Source organism: Equus przewalskii, unplaced genomic scaffold (genome assembly GCF_037783145.1).
Source record: "Equus przewalskii isolate Varuska unplaced genomic scaffold, EquPr2 ChrUn-13, whole genome shotgun sequence".
Taxonomy (NCBI): Eukaryota; Metazoa; Chordata; class Mammalia; order Perissodactyla; family Equidae; genus Equus; species Equus przewalskii.
Window position 1 is genome coordinate 10,918,077 of NW_027228750.1, and position 15,938 is coordinate 10,934,014.

The 15,938-nt window shown below is 38.9% G+C and overlaps 1 protein-coding gene across 4 annotated transcripts in view; it reads left to right on the top strand.

The window, feature by feature from the left end:
• Window positions 1-15,938, top strand: part of VAV3 (vav guanine nucleotide exchange factor 3) — a 352,547-nt gene that overhangs the window by 227,587 nt on the left and 109,022 nt on the right. For all 4 annotated transcript variants that reach the window (XM_070608037.1, XM_008518842.2, XM_070608038.1 and 1 more), the window contains 3 exons: window positions 2,357-2,458; window positions 2,768-2,868; window positions 14,288-14,313. In XM_070608037.1, coding sequence (XP_070464138.1) covers window positions 2,357-2,458; window positions 2,768-2,868; window positions 14,288-14,313 — 229 coding nt within the window. The remainder of the gene's footprint in view (window positions 1-2,356; window positions 2,459-2,767; window positions 2,869-14,287; window positions 14,314-15,938) is intronic.

Here is a 15,938-nt window from a genome sequence, read left to right on the forward strand (position 1 = left end):
ACTTTATGAGTTTGATTTTATTAGTATTCCTGTTTTATACTTACTAACTTGGCCAAGGTCACACTGCTAGTGATTTGCAAGTTAGGATTTAAGCCCAGGTGGTCTAATTTCAGATTCCTGCCCTCAACTATGCTTTTATGTTTTATAGTACCTCAGTAGCTGTTCCAGGGTCATAGAGTCAACTTTTATTCTTTAGTGTTTGATTTTAAATTTTTTAAATAATAGGCAGTTATAGTTTTTAAAAAAAAAGCTCCAACAGTTCCTCTCTACTATTCTCCCCTACTGCTTCAAATCTCATTTCCCTTGTGGCAACTACTGTTAGCAATATTTTCAGAATTTTTTTCTTATTATAGGACTTTTCTTTTTAATCTCTTAGTGTGATCCTCCTCTCAGCTTTTTGTCTTCTGAAAAGTCAGCTTCTTCCTAGTTAGTTGGTGAAAGTGTTAAATACAAATGGTTCAGAGGCAGCTTTGATATAAATATGTACAACTCAGGTTGACCCTAAGAGAAAGGTGTTCCACCTACATCCCAAGCAGACTTCTAAAATTAATTAAATTCTTACCTGTTTGGGACCCATTTACGTGAATATCTGCCTGAAGGAGACCTAATTGTATTCTAAAACTCCAGGCTGATGAATTCTCCACGTTCCCAGGACCGAAGCTATTATCTGGCAATTTGTCTATGACTGTATAACCTTGATGCTCAGAGAAAAGTGAACAACCACCCTTCTGGCTAAGGAAATGGGACTCGAGGCTCTTTTCAATGTATGGCTTTATGGACTCAAGAGTCAAATATTTTCTGAACAACATGAAGAGGGTCTTGTTTCTAGATCTTTATCTTCCTCTACTCCTCTCTTCCTGAAGAAGAGCTCTATAATTTTTAATCATCAACACAAAAATGCCTCTAGAAATGTCCATGCTTTTCAGCATACAAAGGAGAATTTTCCTAAAAAGTGAGGTCACCAGAAGCACAGAGCAGAGAAATCCCAGATGGTACTCCTATTTGATTTCATTTTTAGCATGCTCATATTCAGCAGATGGATTGGAAGGCTGACCTCTCTGACACTTCTGCATCACTGACTGCTACTCCAATTGCCTTTGTGAATGTTTTTTCATAAGGCTTCTCCTGGTACCTCAGAGATTGATGCCTGGTTGCCCGCCCGTGTTATGCTTCATTACACCCAGGCTCTGCATAGTTGAGAGTTGCTGGATTCTATAAAAGGGGAAATCCTAGTTCATCAGCATCTCAAACTTTTCCTGCAATCTCTGAATTGCTTATAACGTCTCAGGGAGCATCATCTTAGCTTTCTGGGTGTACAGCTGATTTGTATCTGTTTTTAACTTATCCTTTCTAATTTTTCTGTTCTATGAATAAATTAAGAATAATATTAAAAAACCTCTAGAAATGGGTAAATTTAACTATTTCCAACATACCTACTAGACACAAGAGTCTAATTATATTAAGGTGAATATTGTTGACTTCTTCCTTGCACTGTAGCCTCAGAGGCTAAAAGCACAGAGCTGGGGTGGAGTTCCCGATTCTGCCATCGCCTTTACTTTAGAGTAAGCCTCAGGTTCCTGTATGTAAACTGGTGATATCATTAGTGCCTAGCAGTTAGGATTGGTGTGATGGTTAAAGGAGATAATGAACGTCATGTGGTTGTCACAGAATTGGCGTGGAGGAAACACACAGGCAATGTCAGTTTGTGGTATGCTTAATGTATTTTTTGTTATATGTGTATAATATAAATAAAATATAAACCATTAATGATAAATAATTTTGTTTAGTTTTTATCTGCATTGCATGGAAAGTGATTTTTTTTTTGAGGAAGAAGTTTTTAGTCATCAGACTGATGCTTTGTTTCAAAACTTTTTATACAATTATTTGACTCACTTTTATAGATCATTACATAATCCACATCCCTATTTAGAGATGCACTCTGTGGAAATGCAGTACCCTCCTCCCCTCCTTCCTGCCGTCTCCAGCTAGTTTATATTTCAGTGATGTGACTAGAGAAAAGAAACTTTCACTCCCCGTGAATGTCCAGCAGGTTTTATGTTTTTCCTGCAGGGTGACCTACACAGCCATTTGGTGAAGTTCTCAGGGATCACTCAATTCTGAAAAGGATTAGGTTGCTTCAATCCTTACATGTTGCTAGTTCTCGCATAATCAGATTTTGGTACATATTTTAATCAAAGCATACTTTTGGCTTAGAAAGCATTGCATATTGAATAGCTTTTTTGCTTGAATCAGATCTCTACCTGAGGTAATGTTGGTGAACTTAGGTTCTAGATGACCAGACTGCTGTTTTATTGTGGAACTCTCCTTAGGAAGTTACTTTTTTTCTTTTTTGTAGATCTAATATAAGGCCAGACTATGCAGACTCCAATTTCCATGAGTTCAAGATGCACACCTTCAGCCGGGTTACATCCTGCAAGGTCTGCCAGATGCTCCTGAGGTAAGCTTGCTCGGTCTTGTTTTTCAGTTTAAAAGAACTGGTGTAATTACTAAGTGTTTCAGACTCTTCTAACGTCTCAGCCAAAATGTTTTGCAGTGAGGATATTACCTTATCACTTTGGATCCAGCAGATCCTTCCTTGGCCTCGTACCTGTGCGGCCCCTTCAGAACCCCCAGGAAGGCACGCTCCCTCTGCTAAGATGACTTGGCGCAGCTCTGTCTTCCCTTGTTTTACTTTCTTGCACCAATGATGTCATATAGGCAGAATTTATCACTTTTTAATGTATCGCTCTCTAATTTTACCTTTCAGAGGAACATTTTATCAAGGCTATTTATGTTTCAAGTGTGGTGCGAGAGCTCACAAAGAGTGTTTGGGAAGAGTAGACAGCTGCGGCAGACTTAATTCTTCTGGTAAGTCGTGTTTGTTGTTGGGATTCTGCTTTTAATTAGGACGTAAAACTTGCCTAACATAATGAAGGCCTAATTTACTCTTCATATGTGTTTAGTGTAACATATCTGCCTTTGAAACTCATTTATAAGCACAATTAGAAAACTGTTTGAAATTCACGTGACTTTTCTAGTTAGTTACCTGGGAGGTAGAGGGCTTCAAGACAGGCGCAGAAGGTTTCGTGTCACCCATTTCATTCACCCCAACCCCTAAATCTCCTTAACATTGTACATATACAGCCAAAACACACAAATAGAGTAACAAAAACAAAACAGAAAAAATGATTTTTCACTTCTATCTTCAGTTCTTATGTTTCTTCCTTACTCTCTTAAATATTCAGCTCAGAAATGCTAATGATGCCAGAAGTAAACATCGCACAGACCAATTCATGAATTAATGAATTGAATACATTGTCATTTTCCAGCATTTAGCAAAGAGCATATAGCCTTTGGATTTTGTGTAAATATTTTCCCCTTGGTTTTTAAAAATAATGCTCTGTGATTGTTGCATGAACCAGTTTCCAAGATTGTTGGCAATTATGCATTCAGTAGCCTTTTGCCTCTCTCTGCTCCTCTTGGGCTCTCTCACTTCTCTTTCTTTTCTGGCCCCTTTATTCTTTCTCTTTCTTCTTCTTTCTCTTTGTCCTTTTCCCCTGAGTTTCTCTGTGTTTTATCAATAAGACCTTTCAAAATCAGTAAAACTTTTTGAACAGAAGAAAGAGATCTTTAACAGCTTGAGTTCAAAAGGTAGCCATGTCAACCTTTGATTCTCCCAAAGGAAAAGGTGGACATTGAATTACTTTGGGAAATATGAAGAAGAGTGAAACAGAGAATAATAGCTCATTTCAGAGCTGAGTTCAGAAAATAGACATTTGTAGAAAAGATGTGGATCCTATTAGAGGAGTGAGATCATAGCACATTCCTCTCACTTTGCTCCTTCAGCAGACATTTTTTAAGGGCCCCAGGAGCCATTCTCTATACGAGGCATGGGCAGCTGCAAGGAGAAAGATGCCGGCATTAGTTGAGCACTTACACTGCACCTGCCCTGCCTGGCCTCTGCCAGGCCCTCCTGCGTGGACTTACTCACTCCTCAGAACAGCCCTTCCCGGGTTCTGATGGAGGCAGAGGGCTTATGTGACTCGCTCAAGGTCTGGTACGTAAAGGAAACAACGTTAGCACTTATTAATGTTTCTGAAGGTCAGAAACGGTTTACAATGTTGTAAAATATAAAAAGAAATATATTATTATTGTTATTCTTCAATTGTCTACCTGATAGAATTTATCACAAATTTTTGTTGTTCCATCTTTATGTGCCCCATCATTACATCTCTTTGAGGACAATTAACACGTTATTTGCTCATGGCAGGCTAATGTATTTGTATAAACCCCAGAGCCCCATCTTACGAGTTTCAGTCTGTGAGGGATGTACAGTGCCCCCATAGTTGGCGTGGTTCTTGCATTCTAAAGGCAATAGTGTAGGAGAATAGTTTCAAGTCAAGCAGAAATGATTGAAAATCATCTAGCTTTGCTATTTCCTGGCTACATGAGCTTTGGAAGTTACTTAAACATTCTGAGTTTCCGCTTATTCATCTGTAAAATGGAAACTAGAGGATTATTGTGAGGATCAAATGAAATAAAGTTGATGCTTAGCACAGTGCCTAGGCACAATAAAAAAAAGTATTTTAATCCAAGATGTTATGATAAGAAGTCAATTTTTTTTAAAGGGATAGGCTTAAACTATTTTTGTTGTTTTTATGATGTGGAGCAAATGTGAACAGAAAAATTAGTGAACACTGAACTTTGAAGTAATATACATGAATGACATTAAAAGGCTTTAAAATTTTTAACTTTATGTAAAAAGAAAGTCAATAGGAAATGGTTGGAAATTCTGGTCTAGCCACATACAAGAGTGGCATATGCCCAGCATCTGTTCTTAAGTCATTATTTCAGTGTGTTCTGTCCTTACATGAGTTGCTCTGTGTGGGGAGACAGCCTGTGACGTCAGTAAAGCCTGCCAGCTCTGGGGTCTTGGTCTGGTTCGACTCCAGCTGCGCTGCTTACTTGCTGGGTGGCTTTGGACCCCAGTTACTTAACTTTTATAATTCTTAGTTTTTTCCCTTATAAAATAGGAATAATCATAGCACCTACCCTTTAAAAGTTGTTTTTTTTTAAAAAAAAAAAAAACCTTTAAAGTGCCAGGTACTCTTCTAAGTACTTTATCACTATTAACTCATTTTGTCCTATAAAATTTTTGTCAAGTTGGTATCATTGCTATTCTTACCTTACAGATGAGAAATGGAGGCACAGAGAAATAAGTAACCTGTTTGAGTTGCTTAATCAATAGAGTGAAGATTCAAATTCAGGCAGTCCAACTCCTGAGTTTGTTCTTAACCCCTGGCCTAGGACCCCAGTCCTGTGAATTAGCTGTGATGATATGTCAGATGTGTCAAATGCACAGGACCTAACCCTAGGAACTAATCATGTGTTTGGTTTTTCTCTGTGAAAGGAAGAGATTCTCTAATAGTTGGGTTTTTTTTTAAGCAAAAACACTTTTGAATTCAATTAAATTCCTAACTACCAAATGTGTTTAGATTGAAATGTTTTGAAGTCCTATGAGAAATTTAGACATCCTTGGGGGTCATGCCTGCCCTCTCCTCCTGGAAATCTCAGAACTGGAAGAAATTTTGACACCTTAAGTTCTAGGGCCTCTTACTTTAAAATGAAGAAACTGAATCATTAAAATGTGAAAAGAGCACGATTGTTGGGGCTGGCCTGGTGGCACAGCAGTTAAGTTCACACATTTCGCTTCAGCAGCCCAGAGTTCGCCAGTTTGGATCCTGGGTGCGGATCTATGCACTGCTTGTAAAGCCATGCTGTGGCAGGTGTCCCACATATAAAGTAGAGGAACCCTGGGCTGCTCAAGCAGAACATGCAAACTCAACCTCTGTGCCTCCGGGCCGGCCCAAAAATGTTTTTTTAAACCTCTGGCTAGAATTGTTTCTTCAAGTTTTAAACATAATTCCCTTGCTCTCTTGATTCTTTCTCTGCCTTGCATCCTTGTGTTGTCCTCCGTTCTCCTTCTGTTGTGAGCATCTGTGTCCTTGTTCTCATTCTCTCTTTTTCTCTTTCTCCCTTCCTCTCCCTCTCTGTCTCCCTTTCCTTGTCTCCTCTGTTTCTGTCTTTTCCTCCTCAAGATTTTTAGGAGGCCAATGGCATTGAACGCCCATAGTCAGTTAATTGGTGGTACGAAGTAGTAAGAGTCTTCCCAGGAGGCTTCCCTTTTTTGCCTTCAGATTAGGATTTGCTGGATCGCCCTTATAAATAAAGGGGCCTTAGCTTCAGAGTGAAGAGGAATCTCTGTTACAGCTCTCTCAGAAGCCTTCCCTCTTGCACTCCCAAACAGATGTCCTCTAAAAGTTGGAAGTCATGACATCCTCTCCTCAAAATCACCCCTTCCTGCACTGGTGTAGGAAGTAACCATGGGTAGCATATGAGTTTGAGCTTGGGGGGTCTGATGGGAGTGTGGTCAAATAGGTAGTATTTTGAGATCATGGGCAAACTAGACTTTATAGGCTATTTCCCAGCCAGCAGAGAAACCCAAAATTGGCTTACATTTTGCACAGTCCTTTGTTTCGGCTTCCAGGAAGGGATGCTGCAGGAACTGTTTGCAACAGTTCAGCAATATTGTCTTCTGTGACTGGTATATTTGGGGAAATGTGGGTGTGGGGGAGGAGGGCAGGAGAAAAGACAAGATGTATCAGGGGCTTGAGACATAGTTAACTTGAATGGGGCTTTTGTTTGGAGAAGTGTGTGATTATCATTTCAAGAGAACTTGACTTTGGGGGATGTCATCCCAACAGCTAAATTTAAAGCAAGTGAATAGTATTAATTTAAGACACACTCAAATGCTTACATAATTCAGCTTCCCCCATAAAATTAAATCATAGATGGTTTGAGATTGACCCCAACTTCACAGAGCTTTATAGCTCCATTGCTTAACACAGTCTAACTATATTCTGAAGAGACAAGAAGACTGGCTCCGTGTGAGTCAGGAGTTCACTTGTGGTCCAGAAAGCTGTGGCTAGTAAGAATGGTGAAGTTATTATAAGCATTGGATAGTTGGGGTAGAAGGAAATTCCAAAAAGTGGAGCATGCCGTGTTCATTCAACATTGGACATGTTTATAGATAAGGGAGTGGCCGGGTAGAGAAGAGGCACTAGTTGAACAAAATGACACAGTAACCCAGAGGCTAAATGAAAGCCAGAGAATCTTTCTCTCTGCCTTTTAGTTGCCAAATCCACTGGTCATCACATTTCAGGCCTTACCTCATTGACCTTTCTCTTTCATGTGGCCATTAACCATTGTCCGTTACACTCTCCTTCACATCCCACCACATCCTCCCATGCCACCTTTTGGAGATCTAATTAATTTCACTGGTATTAGCTGCAAACTACACCCCAGGTAGATAAGGCTCTATTCACATATAAGGCACTTTTCCTGAACTCTGGATTAAAAATTTCCATCTTCTCCTTACACATCCCTTCCCAGATGTCCTGCAGTGACTTCAAATTTCACATATCTAAAACCAGCTTCATTAGTGACTACCACAAACTTCCTCCTATTCCTTGTCCTAGTTAAAGGTCCACCATTCATACACTCACCCAAATCTGAGTATCAGCCTTGACTTACCCCCTGCTTCATCTTCATTCACTTACCTATTCTTAGTTCTCCTCCTGAGTCTCTCTGGGATACACTGATATGGTATTGCTAGAGACAAAAAAAATCTCATTGTCTCTTGTTTGGACAACTACAAAAGCCTCCCAACTCCTTGCTGTTGATCTTACTCCTATACAATTTCCAACATGATCTTTATTAAAGTCAAGTCTGATGTGTCTCTCTTCTGCTCACTATACTTTCCATTCCTTACAGAATAATGTCCAAAATTCAATTAGACTATGAGCCTCTTGCTAATAAGTACCAATGCTTCATTGATGTTCTGACCTCTGGGAAGCCATGGTGGATGGATGAGTGAGTGGATAGACTGGCAAATAGAAGGACAGATTCATGAGCAGAACTGTAGTGCACCAGAGTTCCTGGGCCCTGAAAATCACGGTAGTCTTAGAGCCAGAAGCAGGAGAAGGTTGTAGAAGACTATACAGATTTTGGTTTCACCCTCATGGAAACTAGAGCTTGACTGGATGTAGAATAAGTGGAATAAAAACCTTGTCTGAATCCCTGGCTGATACTTTAAGACTGAAAGATAGAAAACTGGGTAGACCTTTTGCATTCCTTTCTAGTGTTTATGCAAGAAAAGGCTCATGCCCTGAGCATTAATCATCAGGCCTTTGACAAGGGACACCCAGCTTAGGTTAATAAGTAGCAAGAAAGTGAACCAGCTCACACAACACCTGATGACAAAAATACCTCTATTTCTGGAGAAATCTACTCCCTGATCCAGTCAATTCCAGTTTTAGATTTCTTGCTTGGATCTTACTTTTTCTCTCCTTGAAATACACTCCCTTTTCTCTCTAAAGGTCCAAGATCCTACCCTTCTTTTACTTCTTCTCCAAGCTCTTTGCCAATCATTTAACCTCACCTTGACCACCCAATAGTAGTCTGATTTTAATTATCTTCTACTTAGTTTATGTGTAGTTTTTATGTATTTGTCAAGGTTATGCTGCGTTGTAGTAACTAAAAACCCCCGAATCCCAGTGGCTTTAATGAATAAAAGTTTATTTCTCATACACACACCGTTTGCTGTGGGTTCCATGGCCCTCCAGGATAAGCTCCCTTCGAAGTAATGGCTTAGGGATCCAAGCCAGTTCCATCTTGTGACTCTGCCAATTCAACACATGGCCTCCAGGGTTGCTGCTCTTAAGACCCATGAACTAGAAGTGAGCAATGCCATTTTGTTTTATCATGGTCCATTGGTTAAAACTGGTCACATGGCATCAACTTAATTACAAGGGAAGCTGGAAAATGTAGGGAAACATGTGGACTATTTGGTGAGCACTACTGTCTCTGCCACTTTTTATTTCCTCTAGTAGGTTAAAATGCTCCTTCACTGTGGGGAATGTATTTCTGATCTTTTGTAGTCACCCCTTAGTCCCAAGTCTGAAGTCAGGGTGCTTAATATCATATTGTTATTCCTTTTTCCCCAAATAGGAATATTTCAACCCAAATACAATCCTTAATAGTGTTGAATGTGGCTAAATACTAGCCATTAAGCATTCAAAATAGGTCTTAGGCACTTCTTTTTGTGGACGTTAAGCTTTCTTTGGATGTTATCTTCTTTGGGTTCAGAAACCTTTTATATTTCATGCTCTGTATGCTTTAAATTTATCTAGTCTTCATTCATCCTTGAAATAATTATTTGGCAAAAATACAGTGCATTTCTGAATGAAGGAAGTAATTCATTCAAATTAATATTTGACGATGATAGATTTTTAACTCAAGTACATTTGAAGTATGGAAAGAAGGTGTTTTTAAGTTTTGTTTATACTTATAAGACAAACTATGCAATATGGAAACAAATTTGAACGTTGGGTGATTAGTTTATGTTGTAACACTTGAGAATTTGCGTGGATATAAAGAATAGGCAGTTTCCCTGTCTTTCTGCTGAACTTGAGTTGACTCTTTCACATTTACCATGGCAACCTCAACGATCAACACGTCCACGGACTCTGAAGTGTGCTGCCAAAACTTTCCAACTTTAATAATGAATAGGTATGAGCTCCATTATAGGAGACTCTCAACAAGTCACTGCACAGCTGATATAATTCTAAAGTGGCATTTCTTTCTCCCAGTACACCGCCGTGAAGGCCTAGTCCTAAACTACAACCCTTGGGAACATTTGTTTTTTTCCCCTGTTGTAATGTATGGCCAAACCTCTTTGGTCCCCTTCTTCCCCTGGCATTGATCAACATAGCTTGCTTTGCATCCCCTCAGTTTAAAGAAAGAAAGTAACATTGCAAGGCAAATATTGCTGGAGCAGACGACTTTGGTTTAATGCATCTTTTCCTTTAGTGGGAATGCAAGCCTCAGCTGCTCTAATATTTAACCGAAGCAGATCCCCATTTGCTTATCTGTTTAATCGCAATTTTATCTAGGCCAGCTGCTGCTCCTGCTGCCGCTGTAGCTACTCCTAATTGGAAGGAAGTTGCCTTGGTATCCTGATGGTTTAAACCTGCAAGATTGCTACCTAGAACCTGCACCCCAATGAGTCTTTTATAAATAGTATTGCAGTATTTTATCATAAGAGATGAACTTTTAGAACAATTTTATTTCAGCCTTCTACCACTAGGCATTTTATCACATTACTTTTACATGAGCCGAGGCTTGATCATTGATTTCATAACCAAAAAAATGGCGTTGGTTGTACTTAATATTACTTAAAGCCTTTTACATAAATTAGTCTTTTTTAACTTATCAAGACAATTTTATACTCTAAGGTAGTTATTATTTCTTCCATTTAACTGTTTGAGTCAGTTTAAGGGTATATTAATAATTATTAAAGTGACCTAGAAACTATTATATGGTTGGATTCCTGTTAGAGCTCCTGGAAAGACCTGAAATCAAAGCCTCTTTCCAAATATTATGTATAGTTTTTTCTTTTTCAAAATATTGCTGTAGATCTGAGTGGTGAACATAGCATTTGTGCAACTTCCTCCACAATTTGATTAGTATAACTGTCTTTTAGTTTTAATGTTTCACAAAAATAGCATGTTAGCCATGATGACAAGGCACCTTCAAAAGCTATACTGGTAATTACTTCTCTGTGGCCTCTTTTGAGACGAACAATCTTACTGGACATTGGTTTTCTTAGTCTTAAGAAATAGAACTTCAGATAAGAGACAAAGCAAATTGTGTAATAGTCTATGCACTGAGAGCCGCTTGTATTGGAAAAACAAATATAATAGGACTGAATTTTATGTTTAAACGAATTATATGATGTGAGTCTAAAGCCTCAGTGAAAATCATTTCTCTTACATAAATGTGCACATTGAGCCTGTGCTGACATGGAAGGTGAAGTTTGCAAAGGCTCCCAGCCCCTCAGTAACACCACTTACATTAAACCAGTTGGGACAGGATGAAAGAATGCAAGGTATAAACCCCTTGAGGGCCTGTGAGTCACCATCTAGAAAGGTTCTTGAAAGGGTAAAAACATTATATAGTTTGATCAATAGGAGCCTGAGAAATAGGCCGCAGGGTAAAGACAAGTTGAGGATTAAAAACGTTTGCAAACTTGAAGAAGTGAATTGCTATCCTAAGGAAGTTCCCAGGAGAAAAAGAGAGAGACGGAAAGAGATTTTTTCATCAGATCTCAACCAGCAACCCTTCTATTTGGTCAGAATTCAGCCAAAATAGATTCGGTGATTATCAGCCCTTGTTATCTTAGTCCTGATGCAGAACTGTGGCACACACACAGGTTTTTTGACATGTAAGTGCCCGCCATAGTAGTCTTGGGTACAAATTAAGAGGAAGTAAAGATTGGTCTTGCAGATTTAAGATTAGAGCAACTTTTCTATAGAGTGCTTCCTCAAAAGAGGTTCTTATCCCAGCCAGTATTAACTTTTACTTTGAAAATGTATGAAACGGTGTTACCATGGGCTTTTCTTCTCTCTCATCACTGTTATTTTCGTATAAGTTAATAAGCTGTTGCTGTAGTATGTCCATCAGAATTTAGATTATGTTCGTAAAGGAGGCAATCAGTTCAACGGTATGGCCACTAGAGCAGGTATAAAAGAATAAGTAAAGGGGCCTGGCTAAGAATTTCTGAGCTAAGAACCAATTCTAAGAGTCATTTCCAGTCCTTTGGCGTTTGCCCTGTCCTCAGAAAACTTACAGAACTGTACCATGAGCTATGACTAAATAAAAGCTCAGACTTTCAAGAGCCGTTATTTGTGTGCTTTACCCAGTACGAGCAGATCCGAGTGTGAACTGCTCTATGCCAAGTCCATGGAAGAAATGGGCTTCTTTCCTGGTTGGCTAGGTAGAGGGTAGGGGTGGATGTGTTGGCCATGAGGACAGGAAGTAATGGCAAGGAAAGGGTGTGTCCCAATTAAGGAGCCATGTCCTTAGAGTTGGAGTTGCATCCAGCACAAAGCCCCTTTTCCACTCTTCCTGTCTGGGTTACGCAAAGGAGGCTGTGTATAGAGCAGTTCTCAGTACATCCATTCAGTGTTGTGAGGAAAGCTAATTCTCTTGAAAGAAGATTCTCTTCAAAGAAAGAAAGTAGGAGACAATAAGAAGTGGGAGAAATGAAGGAGAGGGAATTGGGTAAGGTGGTAAGCCAAATGTAGTTTGTTCCTCACTTTGTGCCGGTCCCATTCATGCCCCGATTGGACCTCGCACGCTCTTGAGTTCTGTGATAGATGCTCATTCACGCAGGGAGCTGGCCAGCTTGCACTTGAATCCTATGCAACAAGATATGAAGAGCCTGTAAATGAGGGTCTTCTGGTCCTGGACCTGTTTTCTGGGTAAAAAGGTACGAGTTTCTGCATAGCTAGATGACCACCTTAGATCCCATCATTTCTTCTTCCCAAGGAGCACCCAGATGACCCCCATGGAGCATGGTGTGACAACTGCTGCCACATGGGTTGTCACTGAGTTTAAGGGAAAAATTAATACATTTATAGCATATTATAAAAGACCTACTTTACAAGGACATAAAAACACTTCTACGCACAGTCAGAAAAAAATACTTTTGAGTTGAAATTAAAGTACACACTCATTTATGAACAGTGAACCTGAAAGATCTGAGGTTTTTCCCATTTTCGAGGTCGTTTAGAAATTCAAAGCTTTCCTCAGTCTCCTTGGATGGAAATCTTAAAGTCCCCTCCTGTTTGGTATTACCTGCAGTTTGTGATTCCCAGTTCAAGCCCTTTGTCTAAGTCACCAATAGAAGAAAGTAGTTTAGGGCTATTCTGGCATGTAGGTCTTTCTGGTTAAACCAGTGAAACAGGTATCCCAACTGTTCTGTTAGGAACCCAAGTTCATCTGACCGGGGTTCTAAGTCTGGGCACAATGTCCAGCCAAATAGTATTTCATAGATCCTCTCCCCAAACCGGTCCTCTTAGGCAGTCTTGCTTCTGTAACGTTGTATATTTCTAACTGGGAGGAAGAGAGAAATGAAATAGCTTTCTGTCCAGGAATACTCCTTTGTAAAGACCGACTTCAGACCTGGCAAAGATGCCTTCACAGAAGACAGGTATCTATGAAAACTAGGGTGATGGGGTTTGAAACTGGCAAAGGAATACAGGCTTAGTTTTTCTGCAGAAAGGTGACTTTTTGCCCATCAGTCTTCCCATTTCCATTAATTAGGAGTAGTTCCTTAAAAAAAAGTCCTGTTCCATGCCCCAGGCCGTCTTCCTGTGTAAAGCAATCTGTGGCAGCTAGTCAGGTGTTCTGCAGGAGTTTTCCCCATGAACTCTGGTTGTGGGGTTTCTTGGAACCTCTTATAGAGACTTGCCCTTTCCTGATGTTTCCTTCAGTTTCTTCTTCTCTTTCAGATGCTTCTTTAGAGGATCATTTTAGATGGGAGAACGATAGACATAGGCTCAAAATGATGAGGTGTTTTCTTGCACAGTCTGGAGAAGTTACAGTGTATATAGGTGCTCCTGAGTATAGGAAAAGAAGTAAAAATATTATCCACTAGCTTTTCCACGTGCAGTGTGTATCTTTACTCTCAGAGGAACCCTCTACCTTCCTGCCACATTACTCACCTGAAGATCTCAGGGCCCTTTCTGTTAGTCATTTTCAGGAACTAAAATGTAATAAAGAGATTATTGTTTCTATTTATAGACAAGTAAACTAAGGATGAGAGGAAAATTAGCATTGGAATCGAATCCTGTCAGTTTTTTATTTCCATCTTTAAATCTTTAATTCCCCCCAAATTAAAAATAAGAGTTGTAGCCACTTAATAAAAAAAATCATATGAATATTATACTGTGTTAAATTTGCAGTTGTTATGAATAGTCCCTGTAATACCTTTGTAACTTAGTGTCTTTAGATTCTTAAAACTAGGTGTGTTGAAAGAAAGATTCCCACCTGGCTTTCTGTTATGCATATAAATTTAGTGCGAGCCCCTGTTTTAGGGAGCTTTATGTGGTTGAATTAACATTGCTTAATAAACAGGTGAAAAAGTTAAGCATAACCTAGAAGTCATTTAGAACCATGAGTCACTTTCCTGACAAGCCAATAAGGCAAAGGAACCCAGGTTGCAAAACAGTTCCTAGCCCGGCCTGAGGGACCCTGGAAATATATTACAGGTACCAGTTAGGAAAACAAAGCAGTAGTGTTTGGACCACGCTGCAGAGAGTAAGGCTGCTAACCAGACAAGATAACTGTACACTGACAATGCCAATTTTTACGTTTGTTTCAGAACAAGGGACGCTCAAACCGTCGGAGGTAAGATTAACATTTAAAATTTTTTATCTAACTTTTGCAATTTGGTTTGTTTGCTGACTTAAGCAGGCTTGAGCTTTTAGAATGTTAACTGTGCCTTTAAAAATGGTTAGAAACAGAGATAGTGTGAGCAACCAAGTGCTTGTAAGTGAGACGTCCAGGTTAAATCAGAGGAGTTTTCACAGTCAAAAGACATTAGGCAGAGGAAAAATGTGAATATTTAATCTAAGAATGTGTATGAAAGGGGACATTTCAAAATCTTGCTTATTCAGATAAATTTCAAATAAGTATTGTAGCAATGTTGTGGTGTTAATATAGGGATCTATTTCCCTAGTCCCTGCTACAGAATCCCACAGAACCGAGGTTTGTAAAACTTAATGCATCTGAAGGCATTCCCTTGGAATGAATAGCTTTGATCATGTTAGTACAGAAGACGGTGGCTCTCGTCCCAGGAAGTCGGCAGACCTGTCCTTGTCATGAAACATTGTGTTGCTGCCCAATGTTTGTACAACCAAAAAGTTCTAATGTTATTCCTCTAAGGATATGGTTTCCTGTTTCTAGTAGTTTTCCATTTGAAAACAAACATGATTTGTATCGTGTTGTGTTGATCAAATCAAGATCTGATAACATTTCCTTTTGGTTTAACACAGAGTCTAAGGACTAATGGCTTAAAAGTGTGTAATCCTTATCACCTCTTAGAATGAAGCTAATTTTTTAAAAAATAAGAAAGAATGAAAGATATGGCAGATTTTCAGACAACCATTTCCTTAGCCTTCAACCAAAAGTAACCAATTTCTTACCTCCCCAAAATAATGTCATAGCAAAGAAAAATTAAATGTAAAATGTGTGTGATTAGTTATGTGAACCAAAAGTACACATATTTTGGTTTTCAGAATAAAAGAATGACAAAAAACATTGTGCCAAATTATTTTAACACAACAATTATATCTCATTAAGAGTGAGGTAATATTAGTATGTTTTTAATAGGCTGGCATTTAAATAGTTGGTAAAAATAATGAAAAGTACATCAAGATGTCAGATAAAAGGTAATTGTTTCTACTTGTTTGCATAAGCACATAATTTGTACATATGGGGTATCAAGAGTGTGATATGAGGAAATTCATATGCACCTCTTCAGTGTATCAGTTGACTATATTTTAGAATCTAGAATCTAGATCAAGAAATGCGTAATATAATAATATTTTTAAAATAGGCCACACGAGCTCTTTTAGGGCTAAAATAAATTAACAGAAAATTTCTTTGTGTTGGGTCGACAGGTAAGATTTTTCATCAGGGCTATAAGGATTCTTCCAGTAGTGCCAATGAAGATCTTGGAAGGCAGCCTTTTTTCTCTTATTCTCACGCTGTTGTTAGATTATTGAGACAGATCTCCTTGTAGAGCTCTGAGCTCAGTGTTATTTTACATTTGTCCTATCAGATAAATCCTATTAGATATATGGATCATTTTTTTCCAGGGAAGATGATTTCACTTGATTTAATTTTAGTAATGTGAAGTGGGTGTATTTACAGAAGGAAAATGTGCTAATATGAAGTGGTTAATAATTTTCACGTAATACTAAATAATTCTCTCCAGGCCTTTTTATACTGTTAAAAATTACATGTAAGCC